The sequence below is a fragment of the Vigna radiata genome, unplaced genomic scaffold, assembly GCF_000741045.1.
Source record: "Vigna radiata var. radiata cultivar VC1973A unplaced genomic scaffold, Vradiata_ver6 scaffold_158, whole genome shotgun sequence".
Lineage (NCBI taxonomy): Eukaryota > Viridiplantae > Streptophyta > Magnoliopsida > Fabales > Fabaceae > Vigna > Vigna radiata.
Genome location: NW_014542914.1, coordinates 513,512 through 530,371, shown reverse-complemented (window position 1 = coordinate 530,371; position 16,860 = coordinate 513,512). Strand labels below are relative to the sequence as shown.

At 32.4% G+C, this 16,860-nt stretch overlaps 1 protein-coding gene across 1 annotated transcript; it reads right to left on the bottom strand.

Moving 5' to 3' along the window:
- Positions 1 to 595: 595 nt before the first annotated feature.
- Positions 596 to 6,836, bottom strand: LOC106752424 (phosphatidate cytidylyltransferase 4, chloroplastic). Its single transcript, XM_014634107.2, has 8 exons — positions 6,505 to 6,836; positions 5,410 to 5,678; positions 4,042 to 4,232; positions 2,974 to 3,098; positions 1,921 to 2,054; positions 1,567 to 1,682; positions 1,133 to 1,235; positions 596 to 995 (listed from the first exon to the last, which is right to left on the bottom strand). The coding sequence occupies exons 1-7, from the start codon at positions 6,733 to 6,735 to the stop codon at positions 1,144 to 1,146; spliced, it is 1,158 nt and encodes a 385-aa protein (XP_014489593.1). The 5' UTR covers positions 6,736 to 6,836; the 3' UTR covers positions 596 to 995; positions 1,133 to 1,143.
- Positions 6,837 to 16,860: the final 10,024 nt, after the last annotated feature.

Sequence of the window (16,860 nt, the reverse complement as noted above, 5' to 3'; positions counted from 1 at the left end):
TCATCAAATAAATATTATTTATTTATTTATCTGAATATGATTTTTAGGAACTAAAATAGTGGATTTTGATTTCAGGAGAATGAAAGCTAAAGAAAAGTAATTTATAGAAAATAAAATAAAAAATCATCTATGTTATAAGGATTAAAAATAACAATTTAAAAGTCTATAAGAATTCAAAAATTACAAGTAAAATCAAAACAGTGTGTTCTGTAACAATCATAAACACATTTAAATCATTAATTTTTTTTTTCATCACAAGTTTATGTTTCTGATGAAAGTGGCTAAGTGTAAGATAACGAGAAACCAAACCAAAATGGAATTGGGTGCTAAAGATTTGGATTTGGTCTTCTCTGACAATCGAAGAAACAGAGAATAAACATATCTATCAGTGTTCTCTTTTCAATTAACTTTATTCGGTTCTCTCTATCACTGATCAATGGCTAAGGCTTAGAAATCATATAACGAATAAATGCATTCTGATTTCAGTATAGTTATTTTTATTATCATTGTTGCCCCAATTTACCATTTAGTTTCCTTGATTCGTCCAGCAATATTAAAATTTTGATGTGAAATAGAGAATGTTAATGACGGTCACTGATGTGAAATAAATCTACTTTTACTGGGACCACATGAGTAATAATGATTGTTCTACATTATCCTCAAATTATTGGTTAGCAAGACATCAAAATAATTAGAGCGACTGCAACCCTTTTTTTCAAATTCAATTGTGGCTATTTACAAGTTAAAATATAACCAATGCTACCCTTGTTGAGTCCTTGTAGCCCATGACTTCATGCAAAATCGATCAAGCAGAAGCAATGCACTATGGTCAATTGTGATGGCAATCAAATTCCTGCTGCTCCCTTTTCTGATGATCATCAGAAATCTATCTTTCCAAAGAAGAAGCTCGTCCAAATATACGCACTAGCATTTTAATTCAATTTGTTGCTGGTAACTCGTCCACGTTGTCAGTGAACAAGCCATGTAGGTACCACCTAAGTTTCAAAAATTTATAGCAGGCAAAAATATCTTAATAATTTTGATACAGATTATGTCACTAAATATTTACTGAAAACATATTGTTTCAAACTAAAAGTAGATGAAATTTAAACAAACTTGAAGCAACACTTACACTGTTTCATGTCATACTCCATACAATGGTAAAAAGGTATTGATTAAGTTGTATGCTAGAGCACCCGTGAACAAATAACTGTCTACTCTGTCTAGTACTCCACCTGTGCATTATTGGAGTTAATACAATATCCACTACCTCAAGTACTTTCTCATGGAAAAAAAACATGGTGGGATTCTAACAAATGGTGTTCGATTTGGTGGCAATTTTATCATCAGTAATTACTTATTAATGAACTTGTACGGCTAAAAGAGATAAAATTAGATTAACAAATATTATGAAGAGAGATAGATGCAAACTAATGAACATATTATTGTATGTGTATCACATCTTCAACCAAAATAACCGAATTTTTTATATATTACTATTTCTTCAGTCTGCAGTAAAAGTTCCCGCATCAAACGATAATAATAAATAAGGCAAAGAGGAATTACCATGACCAGGTATTAGTGTGCCAGAGTCTTTCACCCCCGCGTCACGTTTAATCATTGATTCAGTGAGATCACCAAAAACAGATCCAAGGAAACTCAGAACACCAAGTGCTATTGCACTAAAAAAATCCGTGTAAAAACCACAAATTACCATGAATCAATAATCGTCCACAGGATGTAAAGATGCATGGTAAATGTATGAATGCTCATCTTAGAATAGAATAAAGTCTATTGATTAACAGATGACAAGTAACCTTGTAATGAACAAAACAACTATGATATTCAAACTTTTAATTCAACAAGAGGAACAAATCGAATAACACACTGACATTAACTTCATGGACAGGAAGGGGGTACCTCGATAAAGAAATTGGCCAGCTGAAAACTTTTGACAGTACTACAGAAGTAACTATACATCCACAAAAGCCTATAATAGTACCCTCCCATGTCTTCTTTGGACTTATACTGGTGAGTGGAGTTCTACCAAATGCCTGCATGAAGGTACAAAAAGAAATTTCATAACTAACACCAAATTGAGGGTTAGTTTTTTGAACAAATAACAAATAAACTGTCTGAAAGTAGTCAAGGAAAACTAATAATTTGTATCATGACAGATTCCTAATCAGTTACACGCCAATTTCTTACTTAAAAATACAATAGCCTCCGTTAAACACTTTCGTACAAGGAAAAAGATAAATTGTTTTTTTCACTTTGTAAATGCAAGTATTAGCTCCACCAAGTCAGGGTTTTGTTTATTGCCAACCTACTATTGTCACTCAGAAATGTGATGCTCTAATGTTTCGCAACTCAAAGCTTCAAACTTGTATCCATGAAGATTTACTCACTTATCTCATGTTTAGAGTTGAACCTTTTTAATAAAAAGAATATCCTTCAAAACACTGCTTAATGGAGTGCATGCCACTCTTCAAACTATTTTACACAAGACTACTAAAAGGCGAAGTCAAACTTGAGATATTGAAATATATGATATAGATTACGTGGAGACATGTAATAAATTAATTTCTCACCAATAAATTGGCAATAATTACTATCATAGAACACTGATGAAAATCAGTTATTTGGACTTGTAACCCAGACGAATTATTTGGACTTAGTGTGTGTGTGTGTGTGTCGAATTATTTCGTTTTTCAGCAAATAAAATCCATCCGTAACTTCATTCTGTTGACACGCTCCAGTTGTTGTGATATGAGAGATTGTGTAAGACCAGGACATTCACTAAAAGCAATCTATTTTATACTAATATTAAGACAAGCTTTTTGAACACCACTGATATCATTTAACACTTCGTTTTGAAAAAATCTCAAGAGTCAGGAAAAAATGACAGGATAACTTGGCAATCTTCAAGTTGACAAGCAGAAAACTAAGTTGCATACCAATACGCTTATATACCTTGCCACCAAGGAATGCAAATGTATCAGCTGCAATTACACTACTTATGGTAATCAAAGTTGCCACAAGACCAACTGTCCAATGAGCTTGGCCACCAAGAAGTATGGGCCATGTTGCTCCTAGTCCTGCAAAATAATAATCTCTTAAGGACATGCACTAATTCAAGACATATAGAAAATAGGGAGTACAAAATTATGCTATATATAAGCGCCCTGAATAATGCCAACCAGGCATTTGATTCATTGTTGAAATCAGAGCTGCTACTGCATGCAGATAGTCAAATTTGAATGCACCTCACATCAGCATTGCACACGAAAGCAGAACAACTAGATATATAACCATATACGTTTCTAATTCCTAAAGTAGAGAAACCCAGGTACTTAATCTATACAAGGAGGAAAAATATCAGACTTGTTGCCATGTTCCTTAACTTCATACTATTATACTATTTGAAGTTTAATATCCTTTCAGCCACGGGCAATGACACATTTCAAACAATGTATTTAAATTTTAAACTAAACAACTACAGTGAACAAAGAGTGCATTTGGATCCAGAAATTTAGGTTCAAACATGGAATCATATACAAATAAATTACAGGCACTCATGGTCACACATTTCAAAGGTGAAAAGTGAAGAGTACAGTGATAAACTACATTATTCATGTGAAATGGACCTTCAACAAATGGTAACCAGCAATACATCCAAACAAGTGTCTAAGCTCAATTTCCATGCAATAATAAATTAAAGAACACAGTAGCATAAAACTATCAGAGTTAAAATGGAAAGACTACTGAAAAAGGGAAGCAAGTAATTTAGATAAAACAATTAACAATAAGAATATTGTTTAGCAGCATCCAATTCATAACCATTTTGTGAAAAATATAGTAAAGCCAAGGTTGATGTCTACAACTACTACTACCAAGAGATATAACCAGGAATGAAAGGTAGAACTGGGAACTTCAATTCAGCAGATTTCTTTTATTGCTTAAGAAAAAAAAATGATCCCATCCTCCCAGCCCCACAATCACAGAACTAAATCTGAAAGAGGAATTAAAAAAGTTAATTACTTGTGTTCAAGGCTGGAGCTGCTAAACCACATCGAAGTTTCACCCAAAAAGAGGGAAGATATCCGCAATAAAATAACCCAAAAATCGCACTACTTAGCTGTGCAAAACGGGGACTTCCTCTTTGTAAGAGCAATGCTGTAGCCAAAACAAAAGCAGCAGAAGATACAGAAACATCAACATGACCACGATACCTGCATATATCAGAAATACAAATCAATCAGCAAGCAAGGCCCATCAACCTTACATACCAGAAGTTATGGACTTGCAAAATACATTTTAGATGCTCTCCACATAGGTGTCCATACTACACTTATGTTTGGTACACAAACTTCATTTAGTTGTACATAACCCCCCTTAATGTATAGGAAATATCGAAATCATCACATGGGCTGTTAGAAATGACAGAATTTGGTAACATAAATGTCTCGCATGTCCCGAGCAAGACATACCAAACCATCTTCATCTTCTTCCTCAACAATAATAAACAAAAACACTTCTTGAACTAAAATCCTTAAGGGTAATTTTCTTTTTCAAGATAAAACACGATACTTTGTTGGTCGGTTGATATCCCTTGGATATCATTCAATAGACATAGAGGGTAATGTAGGAGAAACAATCAAGATAAGTTGGAAAAAGACACTGCCTTACAGGTATAGGTAATCTTTAGCAAATGATTTATGGTCCCCAGAAATGTGGTTTGTGGAAGGAACAGAAAACTAGAAAATAATTGAGAGAAAGAGCCAATATTGAGAAGAAAGGGTGATATAACTGACATCATTTTTTACTTCTACTATGGCAAATAGACACCCCAAATGCAAAAGATTACTAATTTAGATTAGCCGCTGAAAAATAGATACTTCCTTGACCATTCCTTGCTACTTCATCCATGTTACTCCACAGTCAAACATGAACGCATAGCAAGCCTAAATGGGCTATGTTGAACTATTTAAGGTAAGGAGGTTTATGGTAACAGGTTTCAAGGGTACAGCCACTAACAAATTTCAGGTTTCCCATTCATTCATTCTTTTAGTTTGTAGCAGGAGGGAGAAAGATTTCAGATCCCAAAAGCTTGCTATTTTCTTTAAATATGCAGAATGCAAATTTCATCACCCTTCCCTCTACCATTTTTAGTTCATTTCTATCTTGGTTTAAAACATAGACCACAACGAGCATATAAGCTACGAAATAATCAGAAGTTAAATGACAAGTATATTGATAAAATCCAGAGAATGAATTGTACTCAACATGTAAAATAAATGTCAATAACTTTTCATTGTTAAATGCACATGACGAATATCCAAATGCTAATACTAAAAATTAGCAGATGCAAGCGCTAATGGAAAATTAAGGTGCACTAACCAATCTTACATGACAAACAATGGCATCAAGGCACAAATAACTGAGCAGACTCGCGATACATAACGTGGAGGTGGAGTCATTCCTTCAGTTATTCCACGACTCCGAACCAATTCAAAATATTCTCGTGCACCAGTGAAGACAGCAGCGGCAATGGCAGTCGCGAAGACCCATCCACCAGCCAAAACCACACCACCCACACCAATCCCAATGCCAAGTCCAAAAACAACCCGATTTCTAAGCTGACTACCTTGCTGTTGAGATTTTGAGGGCAAATCCTCCTACAAGGGCAAATGAAAACTACTGTAAACTCATCACAAATCACAATCACCTACTTCACTGACCATGTTTCGTCCACGTGAATACTCAAATTGTTTACATAATCCCCTAACACAATTTCTCAATGGTTCTTCAAAGTTCTAAATAATAAAATACTAAGAAAACCTCGACCATAGAATTAAAACTCAACCAACTTCAAAACCAAAACTCGTACTTCCTACAACACTCTATTCAAGCCCACAAAATCCAAACTCACCACACGATTGCAGTATACAGCATTTTACTTTATTTCCTCAATTAAAATAATTAAAATCAATCCTACATAACAAAATCGCTTAAATTTCAACTTTGTTTTTCAAAATGTTGACTCAACACACTAATGGACAACGAGATTGCACACCGTAGATCCCTAAATTCAACACTTGACTGACCTAATTAACGGAATTTATAAACATACACAACCAAATGAAACGAATTCCATTCAGTGAAAAATTCCAGTTCCTTATCTTTTGAATACCTCCCCTCCAGTACTGTAGCACACGGCATTGTATTTTACTTCTTCAATTAAAACCCTAACACCAATTGCAACAAAAACAAAAATCGCTAAAATATTAACCTCATCGGTTAAAATTATAAACGTTACTGTTTCCACGAACCGGCTTGGAACTCAGATAAGATATTTTCAAGGACGACGAAATTGCGCATAGTATAACCTAAATTGACCACGCTACTGGCCTAATTATCCGAACTCGTGAACAGTTATAAGTCAACCAAAAGAAACGAAATTGCATTTGAACGAAATTTGATGTTAATTCTGGAATTGCATACCTCCTCTTCGGGGAGGACCTGCGGAGCATTGGTTTGAGGAAGGCGGTTCGGTTCGGCCTGGCCGACGGCAGCTAGGACGAGCGGCGGACCAGTTCGTCGGGCGAGGCGGATGAGCGGTTTAGGTTTGGCGAAGTAGAAAGGGTGGTGTAGAATTAGGGATTGGGAAGAGAAGGGAACGAGTTTCTCGGGAAGCGGAGAAGAGAGCGAGTTAGTGAGTCGAAAGTGAGCCATGAGAGCGAGTTGATAAGAGAATGGACTTCAGCTCACCTCACACAAGACATGAAGGATTTTGTTGACATTCATTTTTGGCGTATACCATTCGTATCGTAGGTATCGTATTCTATTGTGTTGGTAGTACCTTATTGGGTACATCATATCATCTCGTTTTGGTCCGTCGACAATATTTTAAATTAAAAATTAAAATAAAAAATAATTTATTTTGAAAATTTAACTGCATCTAGTTCGGAGGTTAATAAAATATATGTTTATAGTCAAATGAAAGTCCTTTGAGTTTAATTTTTAAAAAAGAAAAAAAATCATTTAGAGTTCCGTAAAAGAAGTTGTGTTAACACATGTCAGAGTTGTCAGAATGTGATCCATTAGACTAGTTCTTAGGCTCTTAACATTATATGGACCTTGACAACGGGAGAGCGCCACTTTTAGCTTGCTTAAGTCTTAAGGTACATTCTAAAACTTGGTTGGTTGGATGAAAACACTCTCATGCATGCACTTGGCCAAAGATTCAAGGGAACATTCTCAACTTGCACTTAGACATGAAAAACTTCAAAAAACTTTGTTAGTGCAATGTATCCCCTTTAGATTCATGAACTTTAGTTCTTTTCTAGAGTCACTCCTTCATCTATAAAAGGAGTGCTCTACCATTTGTAAAATCAACTTGGAAATAAACACTAAAGACATATGCCAAATTGCATTGTCTCTTTTTCTAAGGTCACTTAGGTTGCCTTTTGCAAAAGACTTTTCTCAACCCTTTTACTTGTAGGTTGGTCTAACCTCTTTCAACAGCATCCTAAAAGCCACTTTACACGTTTATCTTCTTTCATCAATTCATGGCTTTCGCTTGTCTTTCTTCATTTTCATGGAGGCTTTATCAAGTTGCTTAAAGATGTTTCCATCACTTCAGCCCCATGGGACACTAATCACTATTCACAGCAGTGCTCCAATTGTCACTCAAACATTCATTTTAGGTTTGGTCACGATTGAAATAATCAGGGTTGCTTTTGTCAACATAATTAGCATAGTTGATCCCGCTCAAATGGTTCATTTGGTTCGTTTGCTTCTCTTATTGTAGCTTTTTCTCCATCATCACATCTACCTTAGTCTGTTCCTTAGAATCATTGGGATTAGACACCCTCTTCTTGAAGCATGTCTCCTTGTCTTTATCCCACATCTTAGTGGACTCAACCCATAATACATTTGAAGCAAGTCAACATTTTGGGTTAGCGTCCTCAGGCCCTCAATGCCACTCCTTTCCTAATACCCTCCAACATTGTTGCTGCTATGCACACCACGTCATTGACACCTCTGGACAACACATGGTACATAAACAATGAAGCCTCGTCTTACTTAACGACATCATAAGGTAATCTCATGTCTTATTATAGTTTAAGTCATTTAAACCATACATTAATTGTTAGTAAGGATCAAGGTATTCCAATTTAGGGTTCTAGTCACATAATTCTTCTTACATCAAATCATCATAAACATCTAAACCTTAACAATGTCATGCACATACTGCATATTGTACAAAAATTAATTTATGTGTGATAAATCACTTTTGATAATAAAGTTTTTGTTTCCTTTTATACTTTTGGATTATCAATTGTTGATTTTAATTAGGGAACCCTCTTATGAGATGTAATAGTGTTAGTGACCCCTATTCAATCATTAGTTTCACTACTTTTATTGGTTTAGCTTTTGGTGTTCGACACAGTCGTCTTGACCATCTCAATTTTTTTGTTTTTGTAGTCTTTTTGTATGAATAAGTTCATTGCCTCTGTATATTTGAATTCAAAAGCTATTTGTGATTCATGTGTGTTTGGAAAATATGTTAAATTACCTTTTTTTTTCATCCAATAATGATATTTTGATTACTTTTTATATTTTACATAGTGACCTTTGTACATCACATGTGTTAAGTTCCTTTAGTCATCGCCTATTATGTTTTTCTATTTTTGGATGATTACTCTGATTTCTTGTGGATGTTTCCTTTAGGTACTAAATCTCAAGTCTCCAAAATGCTCACATCTCTCATTAATCAAATTTAAACACATTTTTCACAAAAAGTTAAATATTTTCAATGTGATAACATGCGTGAGTATGACAATGAGTTGTTTCATCGGTTTTGTGATGATAATGGTCTTCTTTTTCGATTCTCTTGCATCATACTTATTCTCAAAATATAAAAAAAAGACATAAAATTCGAGCAATTAACAACATGATTTGCACTTTCCTCAGTCATTTGTTTGTTCCTCTTTCGTTTTAACATCAAGCCCTTCAAATGGCCTCTTATCTCATTAATATACTTCCTCAGAAAGCCTTGTCTAATCAATCTTCTACTCAACTTTTGTATCATCGTGATCCCTCCTATACCCATTTGCGAGTCTTTGGTTGTCTTTGTTTCCCTTTTCCTACTATTAACAAACTACAACCACAATCGACTTTGTGTGTTTTCTTAAGCTATTCCCTTAATCACAAAGGTTAAAAATGTTTTGATTTGTCCCAAAAAATAGGTAATAATATTATGACATGTCATTTTTATGAAACACAATTTCATTTTGCCCACATGCCTTCCTTCCCTATCTCTACTTATGACAGTTTCACCAATGACATACTACTTCAGTTGATACCAAATATAAGCTTAGTATATGCTTCGACACACCATTTAAGGATTCCACTATATATCAGAGTCTTGTTGAATCCCTTCAATATCTTCACTCACCTTGACATTTCATATGTTATTCAACATGTTTGTCTTCACATGCATGCTTCTTGTACCGAAATCGTGCTAACATTGAAACACATTTTGTATTATGTTCAAGGTACCTTACAACATGGTTTACACCTACATGTTACCTCTCTTGAGAAACTTCTTTATACTAATGTTGATTGGGGTGGATGTCTTGACATCAGAAGCTCCACATTTGGTTACTATGTGTTTCTTAGTGATAACCTCATCTTCTAGTCTTCGAAGTGCTAACACATTCTTTCTCGTTCTAGTGTAGAGGTTGAATACTAAGGTGATGCAAATGTTGTTACTAAATCTTGTTGACTCCACAATCTCCTATTAGTGCCTTATTTTTCTCTATCAAACTTTGGTATACTATGATTGTGTTGTTGGGAAAATCTCACTATACACACTCATAACGTGACCTACACAAATAATTTTACTCTTCAATCCATTGTGGATTATTTTCATTAAACTTTGACAACCTTTAAATAGGTACAAATTGGGCCTTGGGCCAATTACAAATAATAAAAACTGACAATAAAATATAACTTACCTAAAAATAAAATATCCTTATTCTATCATAAAATAATATTCTACCTAATAAACACAAAATCATAACTACCCATTCCTCTTTTATCTCTATCAAATCAAACCAAATATTACTATACCAAAACCTAATAAAATAATAAATCTCTAAAATTTAAGTTTATCCCAACAAGTGTCAATGCCATTTATCTATCCAGAAATCATGTGCAACATCAACATACAAAACATATTGAGATGAATATTCACCTTGTTCAAGAAAAGGTAGTACATGGTCAAACATGAGTTCTTCATGTCCTTTTCCGTCACCAAATCGCTAACACCTTAACCAATATATGAAGTTCTTTTTGAAAATTTTCGGACCAATCTAAATGTTGGTAAACCTTTCACCTAGATTGCAAAGGTATGATAAAATTCAAAATATTCTTTTGAAACTAAATCAAATAGCAATTAATATCTTATAATTAAGTTAATCAAAATCATATAATTAAATTATTAAATCTCTAATAATTATATTATGGATGATTACATGCTTAATTTAGATTCCACTATTATGTATATACCTATCTCAATGTATAATAAGATACACTTTTAAATTATCTTTCTCTCTTACCATCTTATTAAAAAAAATTGTTTTATTTTAGCATTGAAACATCATTGTAACAAAAATTAGACCTAACAATTGACTCTTTTTTTTTCCTTTAAGAGCTATATATATATATATATATATATATATATATAGGGATGATGAATGTTGTTACATTCAAGGCCTCAAACATATGTGAAATAATAAGAGACAAAATGTATATATGTTGGGTGACATTGATGATGCATATTGTTGGTGTTATGGGGTTTTTGAATAATAACGAATACAACTTGCCCTAGGGAGCACATGTACATTGCTGGGAATTTGGTTTTTGTATAATGAACAAACGTGTAAGCTACAAAAATAAAAAATATATGTTCATTGTTGTTGTCAATTAAAGTATTTTACTATAAATTTAATCCATTTTAAAACCAAAAAATGGTAAAGATAGATAAACTTTAAAATAAAAGAGAAAAACTTTAAAATAAAAGATAAATTTACTTTAAGTCAAATTTTAATCAGTTGAAAGTATATACTTAATTATTTTCTAACTAAATGAAACCATTGGAGAAATGAGAAAAAAAATTAGAAATTTAACTTAATTTTAGATATTAATTATATTAATCTTTTAAGCTGTACAATTATTGTTAGTATTTTAGAATGAATTAATTATAATATTTGATTAAAAAGATAAGATGGACATTTAATATACAATGAATATTTTGATATTTGACAGATTGTACTCAGTTTTAATTTTAAGATAATTCTTTTAACAATGGTAATATGATATATTTTGGAAATAATATTTTATAAACAATAAACTTATTTAAAAAGTAAAATCCCTAAACACAATTTAATATTGCTATTAGAATGTTAATCTCTTCCAACGTATAAATTCTCTAAGTACCTTTAGTTGTAACAAGAAATTAAGATGTTTTAATTCTTTTGGATTCAAATAAAAATAGTATAAATACTCAATAAAAGCAAAGGCTTTAATTAAACTAACTTAAAGTGAAATAATTCAATTATATTTTTATTTGCCATAGTATTTCATAACTCATAGAAAAGCAATTGAATAATGCAATTATAATATATATTGTAGAAAAGAAAGTCCAAAAAGCAAAGTACCAGTATTTTGGTTTAGGCGAGTGTAAAAAATCATACATGCATACATCATATACATATAAAAATTTAATGGAAATAAATAACACAAACCTTTACGTCATGTATTAGTTGATTATTAAAACAAAAAAACATTAAAATCTGAATTGAAATGTAAACCTTTTTTAAAAAGAAAAAAACTAGTTTTAATTTCATCCCTCACAGGATGTTAGTTTGTGTGGTTATCAATATATATATATATATATATATATATATATATAAAAGAAAAATAATAAATATTCTTAAGTTAATATATTTATAAAAATACAAAAAAGTAAACTTTGTAAAAATATAAAGGATAAAACATGTACAAAACTAAAGTAGACTTTCTACAAGTATAAAGGATATGGAGAAAAACGTAGAATTGACTCTTTAAAAATATAAATTAGTGTATAAATAGATTAATGTAATGTGAATTGCTAGACTCGTTTAATCAATGCATTGACAACCTCATTCAATATATATTGTTAGACTCATCTAATAAATATATGAACACATTTCTCTAATGTGTATTATTAGGCTCGTTTAATTTGTATATGAAAAAACTTGTGTAATGTATTGCAAGACTCGTCTAATTATAGAATGAATAGAGTCATCTAATGTGCATTAATAGATTCATTTAATGTGTTCGAACAAACTCGTCTAACATATATTATTATACTAGTGTAATCACTCTGTGGACAAACTTGTCTAATGTATGTTAAAAGATTCATTTGATTAGTGTATGGATATACTTGTATAATAATGTATATTCTTAGACTCATTTAATCAATGCATGAAATGATTCATCTAATTTTTTGCTATACTCATCTAATTATATGGATAGACTCTTTAAATGTGTATAGTTAGATTTGTGTAATGTTTTTTGCTACTAATATAATTAACGTATGAATATTGCAAGATTCATCTAAGCAGTAAATGAATAGACTTGTCTAATTTATGTATCGAAAGATTTGTCTATCATATATTACTAGAGTTATCTAATAAATAAATTAGTGTCTCGTCTAATATGTATTACTAAACTCATTTAATCAATACATCGACAATCTCATCTAATGTTTTTTGCTTTGCTTATCTAATCAATGCATTATCAAGTCTGATAATTTTTGTTACACTCGTCTAATCAACATATTAAATGACTGTCTAATATTTTTATACTCATTTAATTATTATAAGAACAATCTCATGTAATTTTTTTGCTATATTATTCTAATCAATGTATAGCAAGACTTGTCTGGTGTGTATTGCTAAACTCGTTTAATTAATACATCGATAAACTTACATAATATATATTGTTAGACTTGTTTAACTAGTATACATACATACTCCTATAATGTGTATTACTAGATTCGTCTAATGAATGTATATTCAGACTCGTGCAATAAAGTGTATTGCAAGACTCGTCTAATTAGTGAGTTGACAAACTCGTCTAATGTGTATTAATAAATTCATTTAATTTGTGTACCGAGAAACTTACCTAATGTATATTGTTAGACTTATCTAATCATTATATAAAGATATTCGTCGAATGTTTGTTGCTACTAAAATCATTTAATTAATGTATGAGCATAGTCATTCAATCAATGTATCTGCAGACTTTGATTGTATTGCAAGACTTATTTAACTAGTGAATGGTCAAACTTGTTTGTATCAATAGACTCGTATAATTTACATATGGAGAAACATACTTGTGTAATGTATATTGCTATACTTGTCTTATTAATGTATAAATTAATTAATTTAGTATTTGTTGCTAAACTTGTTTAATTAGTCTATGACCAGACTCGTCTAGTGAGTATTTTCATACTCGTCTAATCAATGTATGAAATAATTCTTCCATGCTATAATAATTTATTAAATAATTAATTAATTAAAAATTATAAAAAATAAAATAAAAAATAATAATGTAGACAAACTAATTAAAAATAAAATAAATAGATTAAAAGATAAAATAAATTTTATGTACATGCAATAGTAAAATAAATATAAATAGAAAAATTTAAAAATAAAAAAAAAATAAAAAAATAAAATAATTTGTATGCATATATAGTAATCAAATAAATACAAATTAAAAAATTAAAAATATAAAATGATTAGTAAAATTAAGTGTAATCAGATTACATTTATGAATCCCAAAATACCCTTGCCTTTTTCATTGAGAAAAAGAGGGTTCATTCTCTCTCTACAATTCATTTTTTTTGGTTTTCTCTCCACTCTCCGTTCTTTCTCCACTTCTTCGTTCTCTCTGCAATCTCATTTCAAGGTGTGTCCTTTTTCTTCTTTGTTGAAGGTTTGACCTTTCTTTGTTGAAGGTTTAACCTTTTTTTGTTGAAAGTGTCTCATTTTTCTGTTGAAAGTGTGTCCTTTCTTTCTTTAAGATCTCGTGTTTGCTTTTGTCAATGAAAGCTCTCTTTTGTTTGTTCAAGGTCTCACACCTTTATTGTTTGATTATGTAGATTGTATTGCGCGAAATGGAATTGTTCAGTGAGAGCAAGGTATATGTCATATGACCTTTGGTTTTCCCCTATCTCGTTTCGGTTTTTGCCCTTTCCTTTATTGTTAAAATTTTCTTTCATGGTTTTATACAATTGTAATTTTTGTTAAATTTCAGTTCCTTGATGATCTTGGTGCATCAAACAAAGAAATTTGTTACTTCTCTGTGAAAGCACCAGCTAATACAATTGGAGAGGATTTGAAGGAAAAAAAAACCAACACGTCAAAAATAACCTTATGAAGGAATGACGACGAAAGCGTTACAAGAATAAAGCTTATAGAACCTCGTACATTGGACATAGTCCAAAACATGAGTAAATTTTGTATTTAGTGATTATTGGAAGTAGCATATCAATGTAGACAGATGTAAATGTAAATGTATTGTAATAAATATTTTGAATGTTAATAAAGATGTAGGTTATTCCCTTTGTTATTGTCATTTTCATTTGAATTGTTGTTGGTCATCGTTGTTGATCATTCATCAATTTTGAGTTTATGAACAATTTTTATTCGATTTCAATGTCTTTCATAACCGAAATTTGTCATGTCCATTGTGGATGAAAGTCCATTTTTAGGCAAGACATGCTTATGGAGCTCATTTAACTTAAATGAAAGCTCCTAAATGACATTTTTTTTCTCAACAATTCAATGACCTAACATGTTCATTGGTGCACTAAAGACCATTATGACCATTAAACTCACTCACCCATCTAAAATAGCAAACATGAACTAATAACTTTAAAAAATCTCACCAACTTTGGACCAAGCACAGACTAGGGAGTGCTTCTACCAAAGCATGGGAGCAACGTTGAACTTTTAGTACAAATTTCTGTTTTTCCACTTGTAAGCGATTACAGCCACTCTGTAATCGATTACATAGGCACATAAGTGCCAATCTGACTCTTCCTTACAACAACATTTGTATGAAATACTAACTTACCAAGTCTATATTAAAGCAACAGGTCCTTGGTCATGAAAATCAACCTTTTAACTAAATCTCCTTCAAAAACTCTCACCAACTTAGGACCAAGCACACACTGGGGAGCGCCTCTACCAAAGCATGGGAGCAGCGTTGAACTTTTAGTACAAATTTATGTTTTTGCACTTGTAAGCGATTACAGTCACTCTGTAATCGATTACAAGGGCACATAAGTGTCAATCTTACTCTTCCTCACAACAACACTCGTATGAAATACTAACCAACCATGTCTATACTAAAGCAATAGGTTCTTGGTCATGAAAATCAACCTTTTAACTCAACATCCTTCAAAAAATCTCACCAACTTAGGACCAAGCACACACTAGGGAGTGCCTCTACCAAAGCAAGGGAGCAACGTTGAACTTTTAGTACAAATTTCTGTTTTTCCACTGGTAAGCGATTACAGCCACTCTGTAATCGATTACACAGGCACATAAGTGATAATCTGACTCTTCCTCACAGCAACACTTGTATGAAATACTAATCAACCATGTCTATACTAAAGCAATGGGTTATTGGTCATGAAAATCAACCTTTTAACTCAACATCCTTCAAAAAATCTCACCAACGTAGGACCAAGCACACATTGGGGAGCGCCTCTATCAAAGCATGGGAGCAGCGTTGAACTTTTAGTACAAATTTCTGTTTTTTCACTGGTAAGCGATTACAGCCACTCTGTAATCGATTACAAGGGTACATAAGTGCCAATCTGACTCTTCCTCACAGCAACACTTGTATCATATAATAACCAACCATGTCTATACTAAAGTAATAGGTCCTTGGTCATGAAAATCAACCTTTTAACCCAACATCCTTCAACAAATCTCATCAACTTTGGACCAAGCATAGACTAGGGAACGCCTCTACCAAAGCATGGGAGCAGCGTTGAACTTTTAGTACAGATTTTTGTTTTTCCACTGGTAAGCGATTACAGCCACTCTGTAATCGATTACATAGGCACATAAGTGTCAATCTGACTATTCCTCACAACAACACTTGTATGAAATACTAACCAACCATGTCTATACTAAAGCAACAGGTCCTTGGTCATGAAAATCAACCTTGTAACTAAACATCCATCAAAAAATGTCACCAACGTAGGACCAAGCACACACTGGGTAGCGCCTCTACCAAAGCATGGGAGCAGCGTTGAACTTTTAGTACAAATTTCTGTTTTTGCACTGGTAAGCGATTACAGCCACTCTGTAATCGATTACAAGGGCACATAAGTGCCAATCTGACTCTTCCTCCCAGCAACACTTGTATGAAATACTAACCAACCATGTCTATACTAAAGCAATAGGTCGTTGGTCATGAAAATCAACCTTTTAACTCAACATCCTTCAAAAAATCTCACCAACTTAGGACCAAGCACAGACTAGGGAACGCCTCTACCAAAGCATGGGAGCAACGTTGAACTTTTAGTACAAATTTCTGTTTTTCCACTGGTAAGCGATTGCAGACACTCTATAATCGACTACATGGGCACATAAGTGCCAATCTGACTCTTCTTCACAGCAACACTTGTATGAAATACTAACCAACCATGTCTATACTAAAGCAACAGGTCCTTGGTCATGAAAAACAACCTTTTAACTCAACATCATTCAATAAATCTCACCAACT